The following is an 18379-nucleotide window of genomic DNA, read 5'->3' as shown; positions in this document are numbered from 1 at the left end:
GGGGCAGTGTTGTAGGCGTAGGTGACGAAGGGCAGTATATTATCCCAATTCGTGTGTTTGGCGGTGACGTACATCGAAAGCATGTCACTGAGGGTGCGGTTAAAGCGTTTGGTGAGGCCATTCGTCTGCGGGCGGTAAGCAGTAGTTTTGCGGTGGACAGAGTGGCACTCTGTCAGAATGGCTTCGACGACTTCTGACAAGAAGACACATCCTCGATCGCTGAGAAGCTCTTGGGGTGGTCCGTGGTGCAGTATGAATTGATGCAGCAGAAAGGACGCAACATCGCGCGTGGTAGCTGCAGGGAGAGCGGCGGTTTCGGCGTATCGTGGTAAATGGTCTACGGCAACCATGGCCCAGCGGTTACCAGCCGACGTCAGAGGAAGTGGTACATACAAATCGATACTTACGTGCCCAAACGAACGGTCAGGGCAAGGTAACGGTTGCAGACCAGCGTACGACATGTGTGCTGACGGTTTGCGGTGTTGGCAAGCGAGGCAAGAGCAAACGAACTGCTGCACGTAGCGGTATACATCCCACGTCAGAAGTAACGTTGTCCATAGCGGTGGTAAGCTTTGGATAGCCCAGAGTGCACGCATTGCGGATCAGAATGGAAAGATTCACATATCTCCGACCGCAGACTGCGGCGTATCACGAGTAACCACTGCCGGCCATCGGCGTCGTAATTTAGTCGGTGTAGGAGGCCATCACGGATGGCAAAATGGTGAGCTTGACGACACAAGGCACGCGTGGGTGGTGTGGTGGACAGATCAGCGAGCAAGTCGATCAGTGGGCTGATCCAATTATCCTTTCGCTGTTCGGTAGCGAGGATGTCAACATCGATGGCAGAAAAAGCAATTGAGGTTACTGAGCAGGGCACGTCGTCTTCGGGCAGAGGGGAGCGCGAGAGGGCATCGGCGTCAGCATGCTTGCGTCCGTTGCGGTACAGCACGCGGATGTCGTAGTCTTGTAAGCGAAGAGCCCAACGGGCGAGACGGCCTGAGGGATCCTTCAATGATGACAGCCAGCATAGTGCGTGATGTTCGGTGACGACATCGAATGGGTGACCATACAAATAAGGTCGTAGCTTTGTAAAGGCCCACACAATCGCCATGCACTCTTTATCCGTGACAGTGCAGTTTGTTTCAGCTCTGGTGAGCGTACGGCTTGCATATGCTACCGACATATTCAGGAAATCTGGGTCGGCGCTGCGCCAGGACAGCGCCGAGGCCTACACCACTGCTCACCTTGGGCCACTCCGTTGCGACCGTAGGGTCGCAGTGGCGTAGAATGGGACGAGACGTCAACAAATGGTGGAGCTTTGCGAACGCGTCGTCGCACTCGGATGACCATGAACTGTGGGGCCCGTTACTTCCAAGGAGCTTCGTCAGCGGTGATATGATCGTGGCGAAGTTTTTTATGAAGTGTCGGAAGTATGAGCACAGGCCCACGACACTACGCAGTTCTTTGACGGACGCAGGTTTGGGGAATTCGGCCACGGCCCGAAGCTTAGCCGGATCAGGAAGAATGCCATCCTTGGACAAGACACACCCTAGGATGGTGAGTTGCCGTGCTGCAAAGCGGCACTTCTTCATATTTAGTTGCAAGCAGGCATTTCTGTCACGTGCAAAAACTTTTTTCGACGTTGGAGATGCGTGGAGAAATCTGGAGCAAAGACAAAGACATCGCCGAGCTAACACAAGCACGTGTACTATTTCAAGTTGCGCAGAACAAATGTCCAGCATGCGCTCAGAGGTCGCAGGTGCATTACATAGGCCAAACGGAATGACGTTGAAGTCGTAAAAGCCGTCGGGTGTGATGAAGGCGGTCTTCAGTCGAGCGTCATCAGCCATGGGTACTTGCCAGTACCCCGTGCGCAGATCGAGAGAAGAAACGAATTCGGCTCCGTGAAGGCTGTCAATCGCGTCATTGATGTGCGGCAGTGGATAAATATCCTTGCGAGTTATCTTAATGAGCCATCTGTAGTCCACACAGAACTGCACAGAACCATCTTTCTTCGCAACAAGAACAACAGGAGACGCCCATGGACTGTCCGAGGGTCGAATAACGTCGCGTCGAAGCATATCGTTAAGCTGATCATTAATTACCTGGCTACCAGCAGATGACACGCGATATGGACGTTGCCGTAAAGGTAGATGGGCACCAGTGTCGATGCGATGCGTAACAGTGGACGTGGGACCGAGAGAACGTCGCCCGACATCGAATGAAGAACGATATTCTTGCAACAGGTCCAGCATCTGGGAATGCTGTACCACCATAAGGTTGTCAGCAAGGGAGGGGCCAAATACATCACCAGATGACAGATCAGAAGGGGAAACAGCATTGATGGTAAGCGAACTGGGACAGCGCGGTTGATCGGGTACGTCCAGGACTTGTGCGTCGTCAGCTGGTTTTGCTCTGCGGAGACATTCCCCTCGAAGCAAGGTAACAGTGTATGGGGATGGGTTGGTTACAAAAATAACGGCGTTGCCCTGGGTGACTTGCGCGGTTGCGAATTGTACTAGCAACCTTTTTCTGCTACAAGTGCGGTCGGATGGCGAAACGAGTGCAATTGTGTCGGAGAGACCGGCGCAGTAGACTGACACAGCCGTTGTCGAGTTCGGAGGCACTGTTGTATCGTCTTTCATGAGAATATTGCTCAGTGTCGAGGGACTGTCATCTGGCGTCAAATGCGAGAAGGGTGACAGTTCAATTTCGGCGAAGGCACCATAGATGACGGCGTCGTGGTGGGAGAGAAATTACCATCCCAGGATGGCGTCATGAGAGCATGCCGGAATGATGACGAACTGTGCGACACGCAGGACGTCCTGAATAACAACGTTCGCAAGCTGTGCACCCTGTTGTAAGATGAATACGATGCGAACTAGCTGTATGGAGGGACAACCCAGAAGGTGGCATCGTCACTTTTCGAAGTAAGCGGCAAAGTTTTTCGTCTATAACTGATACGGCAGCTCCAGTGTCAATAAGAGCTGATGCATGAACACCGTCCACAAACACGTTAATTACATTCGAGGAGCTGCTCTGAGGGCTTTCACATTGCGATAGCGTCGCATTCCTTGCTCTGGAGACTGCGACAACTAGTTTTCCCGCTCATGAGCAGCCAAAATTGGCTCCATAGGGGACAAGGAACGACGTCGTGAAGACGGCGACCTTCGTGGAGATGGACCTGGCTGAGACGGCGGTGGCATTGACGGTGGATCGTCGTGATAGGGACAGCTGAGCTGGCCAGCAACAGACGAAGAATTGGGAGCCGGCTGTACGCAAGAGCAATAGCGTGCTACGTGACCGGCGTAACCGCAGGCAATGCATATGGGCTGGTTGTCGGGCGTGCGCCATCAGTTCGCCAGGGTAGGTCTCACCCATGTCGCCAGAGCTGATGGACGGAACGGTGGCTGGAAAGGCTGCATAGTGGGCTGAAGCTGAGGTTGATCAGTCGCGTCGACATACGTAGCGGGCATACCCGCTGCAAAGGACGGAGGTCGAGCGGCAGCTTCGGCGTAAGTCAGAGGGGCGGGTGCTGGAACGACTTGAGGCGGCCTGGCGATCACTTGGTCGTAACTCAGGGGTGCGGGAGCCGAAGGTTGTTTGGGGTGGTATGCAGGCATGAGTCCTCCGCTAGGATAGTTAAAATAGCGGAGGGGTTCTACAGAGATCTGTACAGTAGCCTGGACAACCACGACTTTAATACTATAAGAACTAGCAGCAACCCAGATGACACCCCACCAATAATGATAGAAGAAGTTAGAAAAGCTTTGGAAAGCATGCAAAGAGGCAAAGCTGCTGGTGAGGATCAGGTAACATCATATCTGCTGAAAGATGGAGGACAGATTGCGTTAGAAAAACTAGCCACCCTGTTTACGAGGTGTTTCCTGACGGGAAGAGTGCCAGAGTCTTGGAAGAACGCTAACATCATCTTAATACATAAGAAAAACGATGACAAGGACTTGAAGAATTACAGGCTGATCAGCTTGCTCTATGTAGTATACAAACTATTTACAAAGGTAATTGCTAACAGAGTAAAGAAAACATTAGAATGCAATCAACCAAAGAAACAAGCAGGATTTCGAACAGGCTACTCAACAATCGACCACATTCATACTATCAATCAGGTAATAGAGAAATGCTCAGAATATAACCAACCATTATACATAGCCTTCATTGATTACGAGAAGGCGTTTGATTCAGTAGAAATATCAGCCGTCATGCAGACACTGCGGAATTAGGGTGTTGATGAAGCATATATAAACATCCTGGAAGAAATCTACAGGGGATCAACTGCTACTATAGTGCTTCATAAAGAAAGCAACAGAATACCAATCAAGAAGGGTGTAAGGCAGGGGGACACAATCTCTCCAATGCTATTCACCGCGTGCTTACAGGAGGTTTTCAGAAGCCTAGAATGGGAACAGTTAGGGATAAGAGTTAATGGAGAATACCTTAGTAACCTGCGCTTCGCCGATGACATTGCATTGCTGAGTAACTCAGGGGACGAATTACAACTCATGATTACGTAGTTAGACAAGGAGAGCAGAAAGGTGGGTCTTAAAATTAATCTGCAGAAAACGAAAGTAATGTACAACAACCTCGGAAAGGAGCAGCGCTTCGAGATAGGTAATAGTGCACTTGAAGTTGTAAAAGACTATGTCTACTTAGAGCAGGTAGTAACCGCAGATCCGAACCACGAGATTGAAGTAACTAGAAGAATAAGAATGGGGTTTGAATAAGAATGGGGATGACACACTCTGTGACGGATTTAACACGTCGCAGAGTGTGTTTTTACCCAGTTTAATGATGCTTGGCAGGTTGAGAGAACTGAAGCAACATGTAGGTACTGTGAAAGTGAACACGTGATGGAGATTTGCGTTCGGTTACCATGTGCAAAAATGGTAGGTGTAACCTTAAGAGACAAGAAGAGAGGAGAGTGGATTAGAGAACAAACGGGGGTTAAGGATATCATAGCTGAAATCAAAAAGAAGAAATGGACATGGGCCGGGCATGTAGCGCGTAGATAGGATAACCACTTGTCATTAAGGGTAACCAACTGGATTCCTAGAGAAGGCAAGCGGGTTATGGGGAGACAGAAGGTTAGGTGGGCAGATGAGATTAAGAAGTTTGCGGGTATAAATTGGCAGCAGCAAGTACAGGGCCGGGTTAACTGGCGGAACATGGGAGAGGCCTTTGTCCTGCAGTGGACGTAGTCAGGCTGATGATAATAATGATGATGATGCAGGCATGACCTCCGCTATTTTCTGCTCAATCGCTGGAGGGATGGGTGGACGAATGGTAGTGGTCGATTTTTGGACAGCCGGTGGGTGGGCAAAGGGCAGGAGAGAGAACTGGCACGCGATTTCCTCACTTGAGGTCTGCCATCAATGCCACTTGGGCACAACTGGCCTTGAAGCCAGCAAGCGTTGCAGCTTGTGGTGGAGAGCGACGGGTCATCGAATGCTGCCGGCGGAACTCCTCGTAGCTCTGGCACAGTGTGATGACCTCAGCCACTGTGGTGGGGTTTTAGGCAAGCAGCATCGTGAAGGCATCATCGTCAATGCCTTTCATGATGTTTCGGATCCCTTTAGACTCGGACATGGTGTGATTGGATTTGTTGCATAAGTCCAAGACATCTTCAATATAGCTGGTGAATGACTCACCAGCTTGCTGAGCGCATTCACGTAAGCGCTGCTCGGCTTGCAGTTTACGGACGACAGGGTGACTGAAAACGTTGATGACAGTGGTCTTAAAATTGGACCAGGTTTCAAAATCAGACGCGTGGTTGTTGTGCCACAAACTGGCTATGCCCGCAAGGTAGCACACCAAGTTCGTCAACTTGCCGTCATCGTCCCACTTGTTGGGGACGCTCACGCGCTCATGAATGTTGAGACAGTCCTCCACGTCAGTGCCATCGGCGCCAGTGAAAATGGGTGGATCGCGGATCCCGTGGACCCCGGGACAAGGGGGTGACATGGGAGGAAGCGCTTGGTAGGGCATGGTAGATGGCAGGGTACGTGATCGAAGCTCCAAAGGCACCGAAAGGAAACGCAGCACTTTCCACCAATTCGTTAAGGCGTTAATTAACCGGCAATCAGCGATCATACGCTATGGCGACAGTTACGGCCAAGCACGGACTCACAACGCGAGCGGCGTCCTTGTTGCGTAGCCCCACTAGAAGGTACTCAAGTGTTCGCCCCATTTCAGAGTTCAGAGGATTCGCTACAATTCATGCTTCGAGGCCCTAAAACGCTGTAGCTACGTTGTTATCTCAATTATCAGGGCTAAGCACAACGTGAACACACTGCCTTGACGACATATAAGCCGCCAGGTGTAATCCACGTTTCGCGTCCATGATGCCACGTACAAGCCGTAAATAATTGATACAAAAATAATGAATATTATCATGTTCAAAATAAGTTAGGATGGCTTTCGGTATTAAAGCCTATGGAAAGCAATTCTCACGTCCATAAAAAATTGATCAGATACGAATAATTATAATGAGCCACTGGGAGATCTGCTTTTACTTCGTTGTCTGTTGGTTGTAATGTCGAGCTGGAATTTCTTTAACAGGCAAGATATACGCCAGTGGCGGCTTCGACGGCGAGAAAGTGCTCAGAAGTGTAGAAATGTACTCGCCCAGCCACGAGACGTGGTGCCTGGTGCGGTCATTACCAAGTCCCCGCTGCAGCCACCAGATGGCGGTAGTTGGTGACCGGATGTACATCATCGGTGGATACGATGGCCGTCGACGGCTGAGCACAGGTATGCGGACCAATGAGCGGTGCAGACGTTCGATCAAAACGCCCTGATTGCTACACACCAGAATAGCCATTTAAGTCAAGACTAAGTGCAGTCTCTTAAAATCCATTGAAGCATCGTGAGCCTAACACGACGTCTAGCCAATGCGCATGACCTCAACAAAGTAGCTAAGCATACTGAATTCGTTGTAGTGTGCAGTCGTGAGCACACTTAACATCAAAACAAGACTGCGGCCCGCACGGAGCTGCCAGAGACGCCCACCAACTCCAATACGAAGCTCTGCGCATGCGAGACTACTTTACCATTAGTTCCAGTCTTACTCAAAGCACGCGGGATCAAATATCGAACGCGGTAGCCTTATCTGCATGCTGTGTTTCTATTTAGACGCACGTTACCAAAAAAAAAAGAACCAGGTGGATGAAATCGTAATGATTTCGTGCTTTCGGGAAGTAGCATTCCGATTGTTATTCACTTATTTTACCATGACTTGTCCTGAGCTAGGTGTGTATTCTATGATTCATGCACTATATCACCGTTGCACGCAACGCGTCATCTTAGGTCACCTCCGTGAAAGGCACTCACTGAAGGGCGAGATAGCGCAATAACCACGCCAGGAATGAACAGTGCTTGTGCAGAGCTTCGGGATGGTAAACGTATGTGCATCGCTGATAGCACGGTGCGGCGCCCGTATTCTCGCCAAGCGTACTCACGATTGTAATCGATATCATAGTACGCGATACGCCAGGCGACGTGGCCTTTTGTTCGCTACACTAAGAAACAGACAATATGTGCCCACAACATAGTGTGTTTCTCTTAATTTCTTTAGGCCTATGCAGATGGTCGGTTCCAAGTGTGATACTTTACTTTCGCTGTTTTTGTAGTGATGTGTGCCGGCGATGAGAGGCCACTCTTTTGGCGCCTTGTGTGCCCCATGAGAATGGGTCGCAGCACATTTGCCGCGGCGTTGTTCGACGGCGAGCTTTATGTCATCGGTGGCTTCGACGGTGAGTATGGTGCCTCTGATATGTTGCGAAGAGTCAACCTTTGTTTCTATACATGTGTATCGAGAAACCTCGTACCCTAGAACGCCCTTGTCGTCTTTTGGTTCATTGAGCTAGTGATTCTCGAAGGGTCCCGCCGCGGTGGTCTAGTGGCTAAGGTACTCGGCTGCTGAAAAGCTGGTCGCGGGATCGAATTCCGGCTGCGACGGCTGCATTTCCGATGGAGGCGGAAACCTTGTAGGCTCGCGTGCTCAGATTCAGGTGCATGTTAAAGAACCCCAGGTGGTGAAAATTTCTGGAGCCCTCAACTACGGCGGCTCGCATAATCATATGGTGGTTTTGGAACGTTAAACCCCACATTTCAATCAATCAATCAATCAATCAATCAATCAATCAATCAATCAATCAATCAATCAATCAATCAATCAATCAATCAATCAGTGATTCTCAAAGAGGCAATTCACACTATACAAGTACCACAATACTGCAGTTCAGAAGTGCCCACTGCGCTGCAGTTCTTGATTATTTCAATTAGTGAAGTACGTGCTTTGTGTCCGTAAGTACACACACGCACTCTGCGTAGTTTCATACATTCTTGGTGCTGTTGATTTAGTTGATTATTTTTTTGTGCTTGAACGATTGTTATAAACGTCAACTCACTCATTGCGAAATACTTATAACGTTGTGACACCTGGTGGAGTTCCAGACATCTGCAAATATTACATGTGTTAGTTAACTCATGAGCGTGCACGAAGTTCCCCTTCATGGGGTGGGGGGGGGGTGGCGAAGTATTGTAATAGCGCCCCCCTTCCTGTTTTGTCGGAAGTGTGTGTCTGGCTTGGCGAACCCTTCTTAGGTGACTAGGAAAGCAGCTGACCCCACCCTACTACCCCGTACGCACGCATATGTGCTATAGGTGACTCGTCGCACTACACGACTTGTGTATAGATTTTTATTTTGCCGGAACAGCTTCAAGCAGTAGTGTGGCTCTGTCGTACAACGTCCAACTTCCGCACAGGAGACAAAAGTTGGATTTCAGCTCAACTACCCCGGTTTTCTTGTTTGCATTTACATTATGATTTTTTTCGCTTGTGGAAAGCGACTGAGACAGCTAAATTTTAGCTACACAGGCGCTTCAAGGCTTTCGCGTTGAAAGCATGCATCACTAAATAATTATACAAGATTCCCTAACAAGAGTTCCTTTCTTAGTAACAACGCAGGTGTGGTTTGTACAAGCATTTTGAAATTCTTTTTCGGTGGTAGAAACGCTTTTCTGGTTGTCGTAGCATTGCTGCTTTGATAACAATTACTGACTGTTCCTGTCTGCTCTCGGCTATCATCAGGCGTGGGCACCATAGCGGAGGTGGAACGCTATTGCCCGTCCTCCGACAGCTGGCAACCCGTGGTGCCGCTGAACGAAGCGGTCTCTGCCATGGCCGCCTGCACACTGAAGGGCCTCGCCATCTCCAGACGCTTCTCCGCCGGCGCCGAGCGCTAGCATTGGCGGCCGCTTCTTTAACGAATTTCAATAATAAACGTTTCATTTTTGTGAAACCTTGTGGGCTCGTACGAATACTCACTCTTATTAGGTGAGTCGTCCCGTCAACACTATACGCATGTATGTCTCCTTTCTTCTTCTACTTTCGCTTGCACGTCCAGGTGCATGCATATCATAGCCATGCGAACGCCGTGCACAGGTGAGGTACTTATGAGTAAATAGTGTTGACACCAAGGTTGGGTGTTAGCCTGAAGCCAAACTAACTAGAGCATCAGCTTTGAGTGTCTGCAACAACAAATACTGTGAGAAATTCCCATCACGCGATCGCACAAATATGTCACCCCACACGGATTTTATACCTCTTGGCTTTTGTCCGTTGCGTCCACACTCGTCTAAGCACACGTCTACTTGGAAAGCCCTGGGCACCATTGTAATTATGACTGATTGGTTTTTGGGATTTAACACCGCAAGGAGCCTCAGGCTTGAAAGATGCCGCCGCGGATTCGTCAGACTAATTTAAATCACCATGGAAAAAAATATTTAGTGTGCAGTTAGGCCGCATAATACCTGAGTCCTCCCGATGTAATGAGCAATCTGCATATGTGAATATTGTGGAAGATGTAAGCGTTATGCACAACACTGAGAACTAATTAAAAAATTACACATACACCTGAATTGTTTTACTACTTGCAGCTCATTAAGTACCCGAAATGTGCTAAAAATTTGTTATAATAAAAATGTTCCTTGAAATGAGAAACCTACCAAAATGATAGTTTGACAGAAAATTGAGATGAAATAATTTTGAGATATCCTCACCCCTAATGAAAACGGACTGCTCCAGCTGGACAACCATTCACTGGCCACCCTGTATATGTATACGCACTGGATCGCACATCAGCATCCCACCACTCGTTGAAGGCAATGCTCCTTGATTGATTGATTTGATTGATTTGTGGCCCCGCCGCGGTGGTCTAGTGGCTAAGGTACTCGGCTACTGACCCGCAGGTCGCGGGTTTGAATCCCGGCTGCGGCGGCTGCATTTCCGATGGAGGCGGAAATGTTGTAGGCCCGTGTGCTCAGATTTGGGTGCACGTTAAAGAACCCCAGGTGGTCGAAATTTCCGGAGCCCTCCACTACGGCGTCTCTCATAATCATATGGTGGTTTTGGGACGTTAAACCCCACATATCATTGATTGATTTGTGGGGTTTAACGTCCCAAAACCACTATATGATTATGAGAGACGCCGTAGTGGAGGGCTCCGGAAATTTAGACCAGAAGGCAATGCTCCTCCTCCATTCAATAGGAATAATAAAGACGAAATACTAATTAAAGATTCCAAAACCATACCCAATAACGCAACATTCACGCGATGTCCCATTACTCTGCGACGCGTTTACTCGAGTTCCCCCGTGGGAAGATGCGGGCGGCATTTTTTTTTCTAAATAAACCTTAGTTTTTGGGGCGGTGGCCTATTTTTGACTATTCAGTGCAGACTTGACCTGTAGCGTCGTCCTGTGACCGAATTCGGTATTCCCTTCAGCTGTAGCACCTCTTGTTTGCATAATTTTTTGTATTTTGGCATGTGGCAAAGCGACGACACTCAGCGACAACACGGGCCCGTAATGTCATCCGCATTTGAAAATGACGTCAATTATTTTTTCTCTTTGCCGATACTAGTAACAGTAGAGGCTGCTGGCCTTTTTTCATAACTCACCAGCAAACGAGAAAATGTATCTGAACTGCGTTTTCAGCTACTTTATTTCCAAGCGTCCGGGTAGTACAGCGTGCAGTCTTCGTAAGCGCTGTCACAGTGTAAATGGTGAAGAAAATCGAGCGTACCGTTGCAATTAAAAAGGGGTTTATTCACGATAAACTGCAGCCCGATAAACCGCAGTCCTACTCTACGGGTTGCTGCTGTGGTGCGTGAATCGAAGGCCAGCACACATCGTCAATTTATTCGATCTTTTTCTAACAAACGACTGGTTGTTCAAATGACTTCACGTTTGATAGGAGGTTTGACGCATCGCCATGCCCAAGTTTTTTCGTACAGGAGCTGCTGATTGCAAGTGTCTAATTGGCATCCAAATGGGTGACGTTGGTGTACTAGGAAGACAATGACAAGAAGAGAAAGAAATAAAGAAAAAGAAGGAGCAGGAGAAACATAAGAAAATCAAGAAAGCGGTATGCTATACTTAGAAGAAGACTTCTGGTTATTCCATTTCTGAAAATAGGCGTTACATTGACGGCGGAAACTGCACTAAGCTTTGGTGCCTCAGTTTTGGGACATTGCCACAGGGATGCTTTCAATGCCATTTGCGTATATATTCAGGCATCGAAATGTATCACTTGGTTATCTTCAATCAAATAATTATTTATCAAAAAATTCTAAATGGTGTGGTGAACTAAACGCAGCTGAGTAGTATTGACAACACCTGAAATCTAAAAATCTCTCAAGTTAAATTTTCCATTTTTCTTTTTTAGTTTGCTCTTTTTTATGTGGTTTTGCTTACATTAGTCATATTGTAATACAAATTCATTACACATGGTATAATGCTCACAGAAAAAAATGAACTACGCTTTCTTGGCCAATCTCCCTGAGTGGGTGTGAGCCACGAGTCCAGGAAAACAAACAAACAAACAAACAAACCAACCAACAAACAAACATACAAACAAGCGGAGAGAGTCCAGATGGTTGAACTTGACGTAAGTCTGTTCTGGTATTCATATACCATTCGAGTATGTCCCCGGGACACTGTTGAAGTCCTTTGCATGAAAACATTTGTCAGTTGGATTGAAGAGTATCACTGCGTGCCTTTTGTCCACACTGGCAGAATCAACTATAATGTCGCATTCCTGTCGCCCAACGAATATCATTCCCGCAGGAAGAGGGTGGACTGTGCCATTTTTTGGAAGTCAGGACCCATTTCAAGTCTTACCTGTGGTCCATTCCCGGACTACCTAATACAGCTGAAAAAACGCTGCTGTTCGATGTACGTTTTGTCTCATTTCAAGGGGAATCCAATGCATCTCTTCTGCTACCGCGCGTAGCAGTTGTTCCAGCTCGGTGACGTCGGTCTACTAGGAAGAATATAATGACAAGAAGAAGAAGAAATAAGAAAAAGAAGGAGCAGAAGAAGCAGAAGAAAATCAAGGATTATTGACCAAACCACACTTTGTAAACCAGACAGTGGAGTGGTCTCATACTCAGCGTATAAAAAAAGTTAACGCATAGTCTATCGAACTGCAACAGGCTAAGGTAGAACTAAATACTCGGAAAGTGAAAACCTTTGGCAGCAAGCTAATGTGCCGAGTGTAGCCCGTGGTGCGGAGAAACAGTGCAACACTCTGCAGAAAAGCTTTTAGGGGAGAGTAAGGAAAAAGGCAGACTGCGAAAAAACTACGACGTCAAGAAAACAACTTATGCTGGCCACATAGTTCCCAAGAAAATGCATCAACAAAGAAATAAATTGGGAGCGTGAATGTGCCACTCGGCTGAATGAGAAAACCACCGAGAAGGGTCAGTCGTGAACCCGGAGGGGATTTGGGCAAAATGATATGTATTGCCGCAGGCGCGACGCTATTGTCACGCAGTGACTTAGTGGACAAATGAAGAAAGATGAAAAGAATGAAGGAAACAAAGAAATAAAGAAAAAAAGCAAAAAAAGCACGGAGGAATGAAAAAAAGAAAGGTAAAAAATAACGACAAAGAAAAGTAATCAATAAAAATTACGAAGTTAGGGTCGGAAGGACAGAAGCGAATATAACTATGCCAGTGAAGGGGGAAATGTAAATGACGACGGGAAAATAGGTAAGTAGAAAATAAGCATACGAAAAAGAAGAAAGGAGTAAAGCGATAAATGGGGATAGCAGAAGGAAATAAGTGAAGAAAAAAAGGAAAATATACAATTGTGGCAGCGTCTTACCCTGGGGGATTGTCAGAATCAGAATAAGTTTTATTTTGTAATTAGTACAAAGGTTACATAGTGGAAATATACAGCAGAGGTTCTGAAGTCAAAGAATACAATAGCACCTCCTAGGAAAGGGAAACAGAAAAGAAGGAAGAAAGAAGAAGAAAAAAAGAAGAGAAGCAGTGAATTCACTGCAACATGTGGGATTGTACCACAATCAACAGGTCCTCATAGAGCCGCTGTCTTCAAGAAGCACATGTGCTTTCAATGTCTTGCGGGTCATCGACAAATGTGGGCGGTGCTGTAGTACCACCTGCACGGAAAGAGGGAACACTAAACTGAACACTGATTCCCAAACGCTCATTCCACATTTCAAATGGATGTGATTCTCACGCCGAAGAAGTTGTGCTGTTAGTAACGACATGTGATTGCATAATAACAGTGGCGTCGCTGCTATGTTCACGCTAAGGTGAGTGTTCTTAATCTGTGAACTTCCAACTGGTGTTACGGAAACACTGTTGCTATAGTGTAGGAATTACGATGTTAACAATGACTCATCCCAATAGGAAGACGATGACAGGAAATCTTGATGTTCTAGGTCATTATCATGATCACTGTCGAAATTTCCTTTCAAATGCATAAAATACTCCTAATCGCTTTTGAGTAGTGCGCGTAGGCTATCAATACGACAGCGATGAGACCCGGTCTAACAGCTATTTAAAAATAATGGTTATTCTTATTACTTCTCGACAGCTGTTTCGAGGTTGCTGTTTTCTTCCACCTCATTAAATATTTATTCCCACGCCTGACAAGCGGTAAGCATTTAAGTCATGATTCGCTTGTCCACTGGACGGTTCGGTGACAGCGTAGAATAACGTTTACACGTATTTCGCGGCGAATAAATATTTGCGCTGCCCGCGTCGACGTGTAAAGCATGACTGATGCCGGTTCGCGCGAAGTGGGAACGCGCGTCCGACAAGAGAAGAAATATCAACGAGGCGTTCAGAGGCACCATCAGGGTGGAAGAGAAGGCATATAAGAAGTGAGGCGAGAGACACGTGGTCGTAACTATAAGACGCATACGGGTTAGGCAACAAAAAACGCATCACAGAAGCAGAATTCCAAATAAAAAAAAATACACCACAAACGAGGCATAACTTCCAAAAACTTTCTTCCTGGTGTGCATAACTGCCTTCCTTATGCAAACGACTCAGTCATATTAACAAAGTAAAAGAAATCTGCAGTCTTGATATAAATAGGAGACCAGAAATACGGCAACGTGTCGGGTTTCCAGGCCGTAACCATAACGATAGTTATAGCGCGAGAACACAACGAAGACACAGAGACAAGAAGGACAAACCATTCTGTTCTCGCGCAATAACTATCGTCCTGTCACACCAACAAGCCCAAGCTGCCGCACTTCTAACGTAACCATAAGCTATATTTGGCGAGGAAAATTGAATGGGAGGCGGAACGACGTCTGGGACTTCGTGTCAGCAGCTATTACAAATGACTGCGCGGTAACGCGATTTTTACGAGCTAGAGTGCTCGTTGGACGAATCATAGAGAGACCTCGGGCAATCATCTTCGCCTTGATTTCGGGCAGTGTGGGCGTATTATTATCCGTTAGTTCCTAGGATCTAGCCATCTGAAGAGTACGTGACGCTCGTCTTGCTCTCCTGGTAAAAACAAACAAGCGAGATAAATTTTAATAGCGTTATTATTTTATGTTTAGGCTAAGCCGTCCATGTATGGGGTTTTGTCAAGCTGTCTTATACAGCTTGTTTCCTCTGTCACAGTCACTTACCACGTACGTACAACTGTACGTGGTAAAATAAACTAAACTCAAACTCAAATCTATATCATTCGGGTGACGTGTCTAAAATGTTGAGTGAATAAGCGATTGAATAATTGAAATTATGGTGATTATGATAGTGGTGCTGTAAAAAAAAAGACTTCCATTATCGCTTTCCACAAGTTTTCACAGCCTGGAAGTAGCTCATTTTTCTTTGTTTCTTCTTGAAATTCGACTCAGAGAGACCATGTGTAAGGTGAAATATTCAATTCGAGTCTGTTTCCTCGGTTTTCTACAACATCGATCACACCTTTAAGATGACGGTTAGAGAACAAACGGCACGAAAGAGTTCCTAAGGCCACGTAGTGGCTCAACTATAAACCCTATAGATATGTATTTTGTACAGAAAGCCTTGGCCGTTTTAGCTCCGGGTCATCTAAGCGAACGAAATTTAATCAACTTGGACACTACTATACTGTATTAGGTCCTGCGGAAGGCGACTGAAGTAAACGACACTTAAAATATAGCCTCAATGAGCGCCCTCGCTGTCAGGACCATTCTTCCGTTCTTGCTCGCACTTCCCGGCCTTTCCCTTTTTGAATCCACTTGATTTTTGGTTTGTTGTTTTAACTTAGATTTCTGGGGTAAAGCTAAAGCACAAAGCTTTAAATCGTTGTCTTACCATTATTTTCTTCTAGTAGCGCTATGGCCCAAATTTATAGTGAAGTCTGGCCTGCAGGGTGGACTAGACATAACACGATGCGCAAACCAGGCTGATATAATGGAGACAGCTTCGTTATAGAAGCTCATAGAGCGCTCCTTTCTTGATCTGTCCTTGTTTTCGCACCCGGATGGAATTCGAAACTTTGTTTCAGTTACGACGACGTTTCCAGCAATATCGGAAGGACTTCTACGTGCAACCTTGATGCGCAGATAAGGAAACGAGCGAGTTCAAATGTACGGTCGTTACCCGACACTCGGTAATTTCGTGTTTGGGTAACTTTCTGTTACTGGAATGTAAAGTAATGGGCGCGTCAGTGTACATGAAAATACTTCACACTTGAATTGTTTTTCTTTATACTAGGTTGCGGGATTGAATACCGGGTGCGGCGGCTGCATGTTCGATGGAGGGGAAAATGCTGTAGGACCGTGTGCTCACATTTGGGTGCACGTTAAAGAAGCCCAGGTGGTCGAAATTTATAGAGCCGCCCTCTACTACGGCGTCGCTTATAATCGTATTCTGGTTTTGGGACGTTAAATCCCACATATCAATCAATCGATTGTTTTTGTTTACACTGCCTAAAGATTACCCGCGGCTTCTCAAGCTCAGGTGAGATTGCATGTAACAATCGAATAACTTCTTACTGTTTTTAACCATAATCAATGCACAAGCATAATTTGAGCCACTAGAAGAAAAAAGTACTTACACTGGCATGCAGGTAAGAGATAACGCTTGTCATTTTGGAATCATGCGCGCGTACTCTATGATCAGAGGTGGGTAACTTGCTTAATCTAGGTAGACGTGGCTTGTAGCATATACGCAAGCCCTGTATTCTAATCGAATCTGTTCCTCGAGCTTTAGTGATGAGGTAATACAAAAGAAAAACAGTTTAGTGTTATTTAGTGTAGCTGAACATGTAGGAATGGTCCTTACACTTCCCCCTTTAAGTTTGAGAATTCTCGCGCCCAAATCCGCACACATATATGCGCCCATAAAGACGATATATAGTAGAAAGAGTTTATCTGGAATATATTTAGAAGTATAGTGTGTTTCTTATAATAAAAAGCTAATTAAAGTAGGCTACCCATTGTTTTTATAAGCCGAATAAATCTTCTTCCTTTGAACGGAGTCCTTTCCCCATCAGAATTTGAAAGCTGAAAAAAACTTTGTCGGTGAGCCACTACCACTCGAGCACTCGAGATAATCAACCCAGCACCAAAGAAACCTAAAGGGACCCTCTAACACTTTTAACGACTTCACAGTTTTACATTTTTTTCTAGCTGGTTGCGTACACTGATGGCTTAAGAGACAAGTGCCTGAAGAATGGAAGTGATAAAGCCACGCAGTGCAAAGTTATTCAGCGTAGAGATATCAAAATACAATGTAATGGATGCTTACACTTGACTCGATTTTTGCGGGCACACCTTACCGTGTTTCCCTCACCCTCTCACGTCGGAACCTGCTCAATGAATAGAACTGAGAGCCCTACCGTACACGAAGCTCGCATGACATTGCCTGTTACGTCCAGCGAATTAAGAACGCTGGTACGATGGTAACAAACAATGTGGTACTGAAGAGGGAACGACACATCCGAAATGAGCCAGCTCGCGAACGCTTCTCTAATGTTAGGTAGCATTACTGATTTTTATTTTTTGCAATGATCTATATATATCAACGCTCTTACAGTTCTTTCTTTAAATTTCTTCAAATAACGGCGCCTGGAGCGTCGCGGGTGCGTTTTCTCCAGCACATGGCGTTCGGCGCTTTTTTAGATTATCTTTGCAGTTTTCAAGCTGGAAAAGTCGGAGAGCTTTATTCTCTGTCTCTTTCACTGAAAACTCATGCGAATGAAAAAAAAATTTGAATAGTAATTCCTATTTTGTTGCAATGGCGCGATCACATTTAACGTGAAATTTGTCATCATATGGCGACAACCTTCCGGCGTCATGCTGAAAAGATAGACGCTGTTCACGATGATGACACTTCATACGAATCTGTAACGAAACTAAACGCAAAGCAGCTGTGCCATAAAAGCATTGCGTGTACGGCGCGTCCCAGCAAGCTGCACTGCGTATTTAGTAGCTCATTGTAGTCACCTGTCGCCACGCCTTACTGTCTTAGGCATGTTAGGAGTAGCAGGCCGGAGATGCACTTTCCAATACGACCTTCTCCTCCTCTTACCATCGCTCTTACCCCATGCAGGGGATTAGCCGAGTGTTGGGTGAATTTTTTTCTCTTTTGTTGCTTTTAAGTGTTTCTTCTTCTTTTATGGCACTGTTGTTGACTGTCCAGTTAGTAGCTTCAAATGGTGGATCACAATCTACAACTCCACCGCCGCCACCACTATTTAATCATCAATATCGTTGCTATCATCGTCGTCCTCCTCATCGTTGCCATTGTCATTATTTAGGCACTATAATTTTAATATGCATCGTCGTCGTCGTCATTCTTATTATCATCATTCACTCTGACTGAGCGGTTGTATGAAACACAGAATAAAACTTCGCGTGTACATAATAATTAAAAGCACAGTGAAGAGCTTTTTCAATGCAACCATCGCTTGTTTATGATTCAGAGGAATCAGTTCCATCCGCCTTTTATTATTTCTTGAGTTTCGTTTGAAATAACCATTCCTTCCTTTAATCTCGTGAAATATATATTGGTGACCGAGTTTGACGAAAACGACGACG

The 18379-nt window shown here is 46.2% G+C and overlaps 1 protein-coding gene across 1 annotated transcript; it reads left to right on the top strand.

The window, feature by feature from the left end:
• Window positions 1-7629: 7629 nt before the first annotated feature.
• Window positions 7630-9282, top strand: LOC142802751 (kelch-like protein 35). Its single transcript, XM_075887780.1, has 2 exons — window positions 7630-7769; window positions 9110-9282. Exons 1-2 carry the CDS (start codon window positions 7649-7651, stop codon window positions 9262-9264), a joined length of 276 nt encoding a protein of 91 aa, XP_075743895.1. The 5' UTR covers window positions 7630-7648; the 3' UTR covers window positions 9265-9282.
• The last annotated feature ends 9097 nt before the right edge of the window (window positions 9283-18379 follow it).

The sequence above is a fragment of the Rhipicephalus microplus genome, chromosome 3 (genome assembly GCF_043290135.1).
Source record: "Rhipicephalus microplus isolate Deutch F79 chromosome 3, USDA_Rmic, whole genome shotgun sequence".
Taxonomy (NCBI): domain Eukaryota; kingdom Metazoa; phylum Arthropoda; class Arachnida; order Ixodida; family Ixodidae; genus Rhipicephalus; species Rhipicephalus microplus.
This window is presented reverse-complemented; position numbering and strand designations above follow the sequence as displayed.

Bases quoted from the DNA above. Each gene is read 5' to 3' on its own strand.
- LOC142802751 (XM_075887780.1), top strand. From the start codon at position 7,649: ATGTGTGCCGGCGATGAGAGGCCACTCTTTTGGCGCCTTGTGTGCCCC. The intron at 7,770-9,109 runs GTGAGTATGGTG...GGCTATCATCAG, and splicing joins TGTCATCGGTGGCTTCGACG to GCGTGGGCACCATAGCGGAG.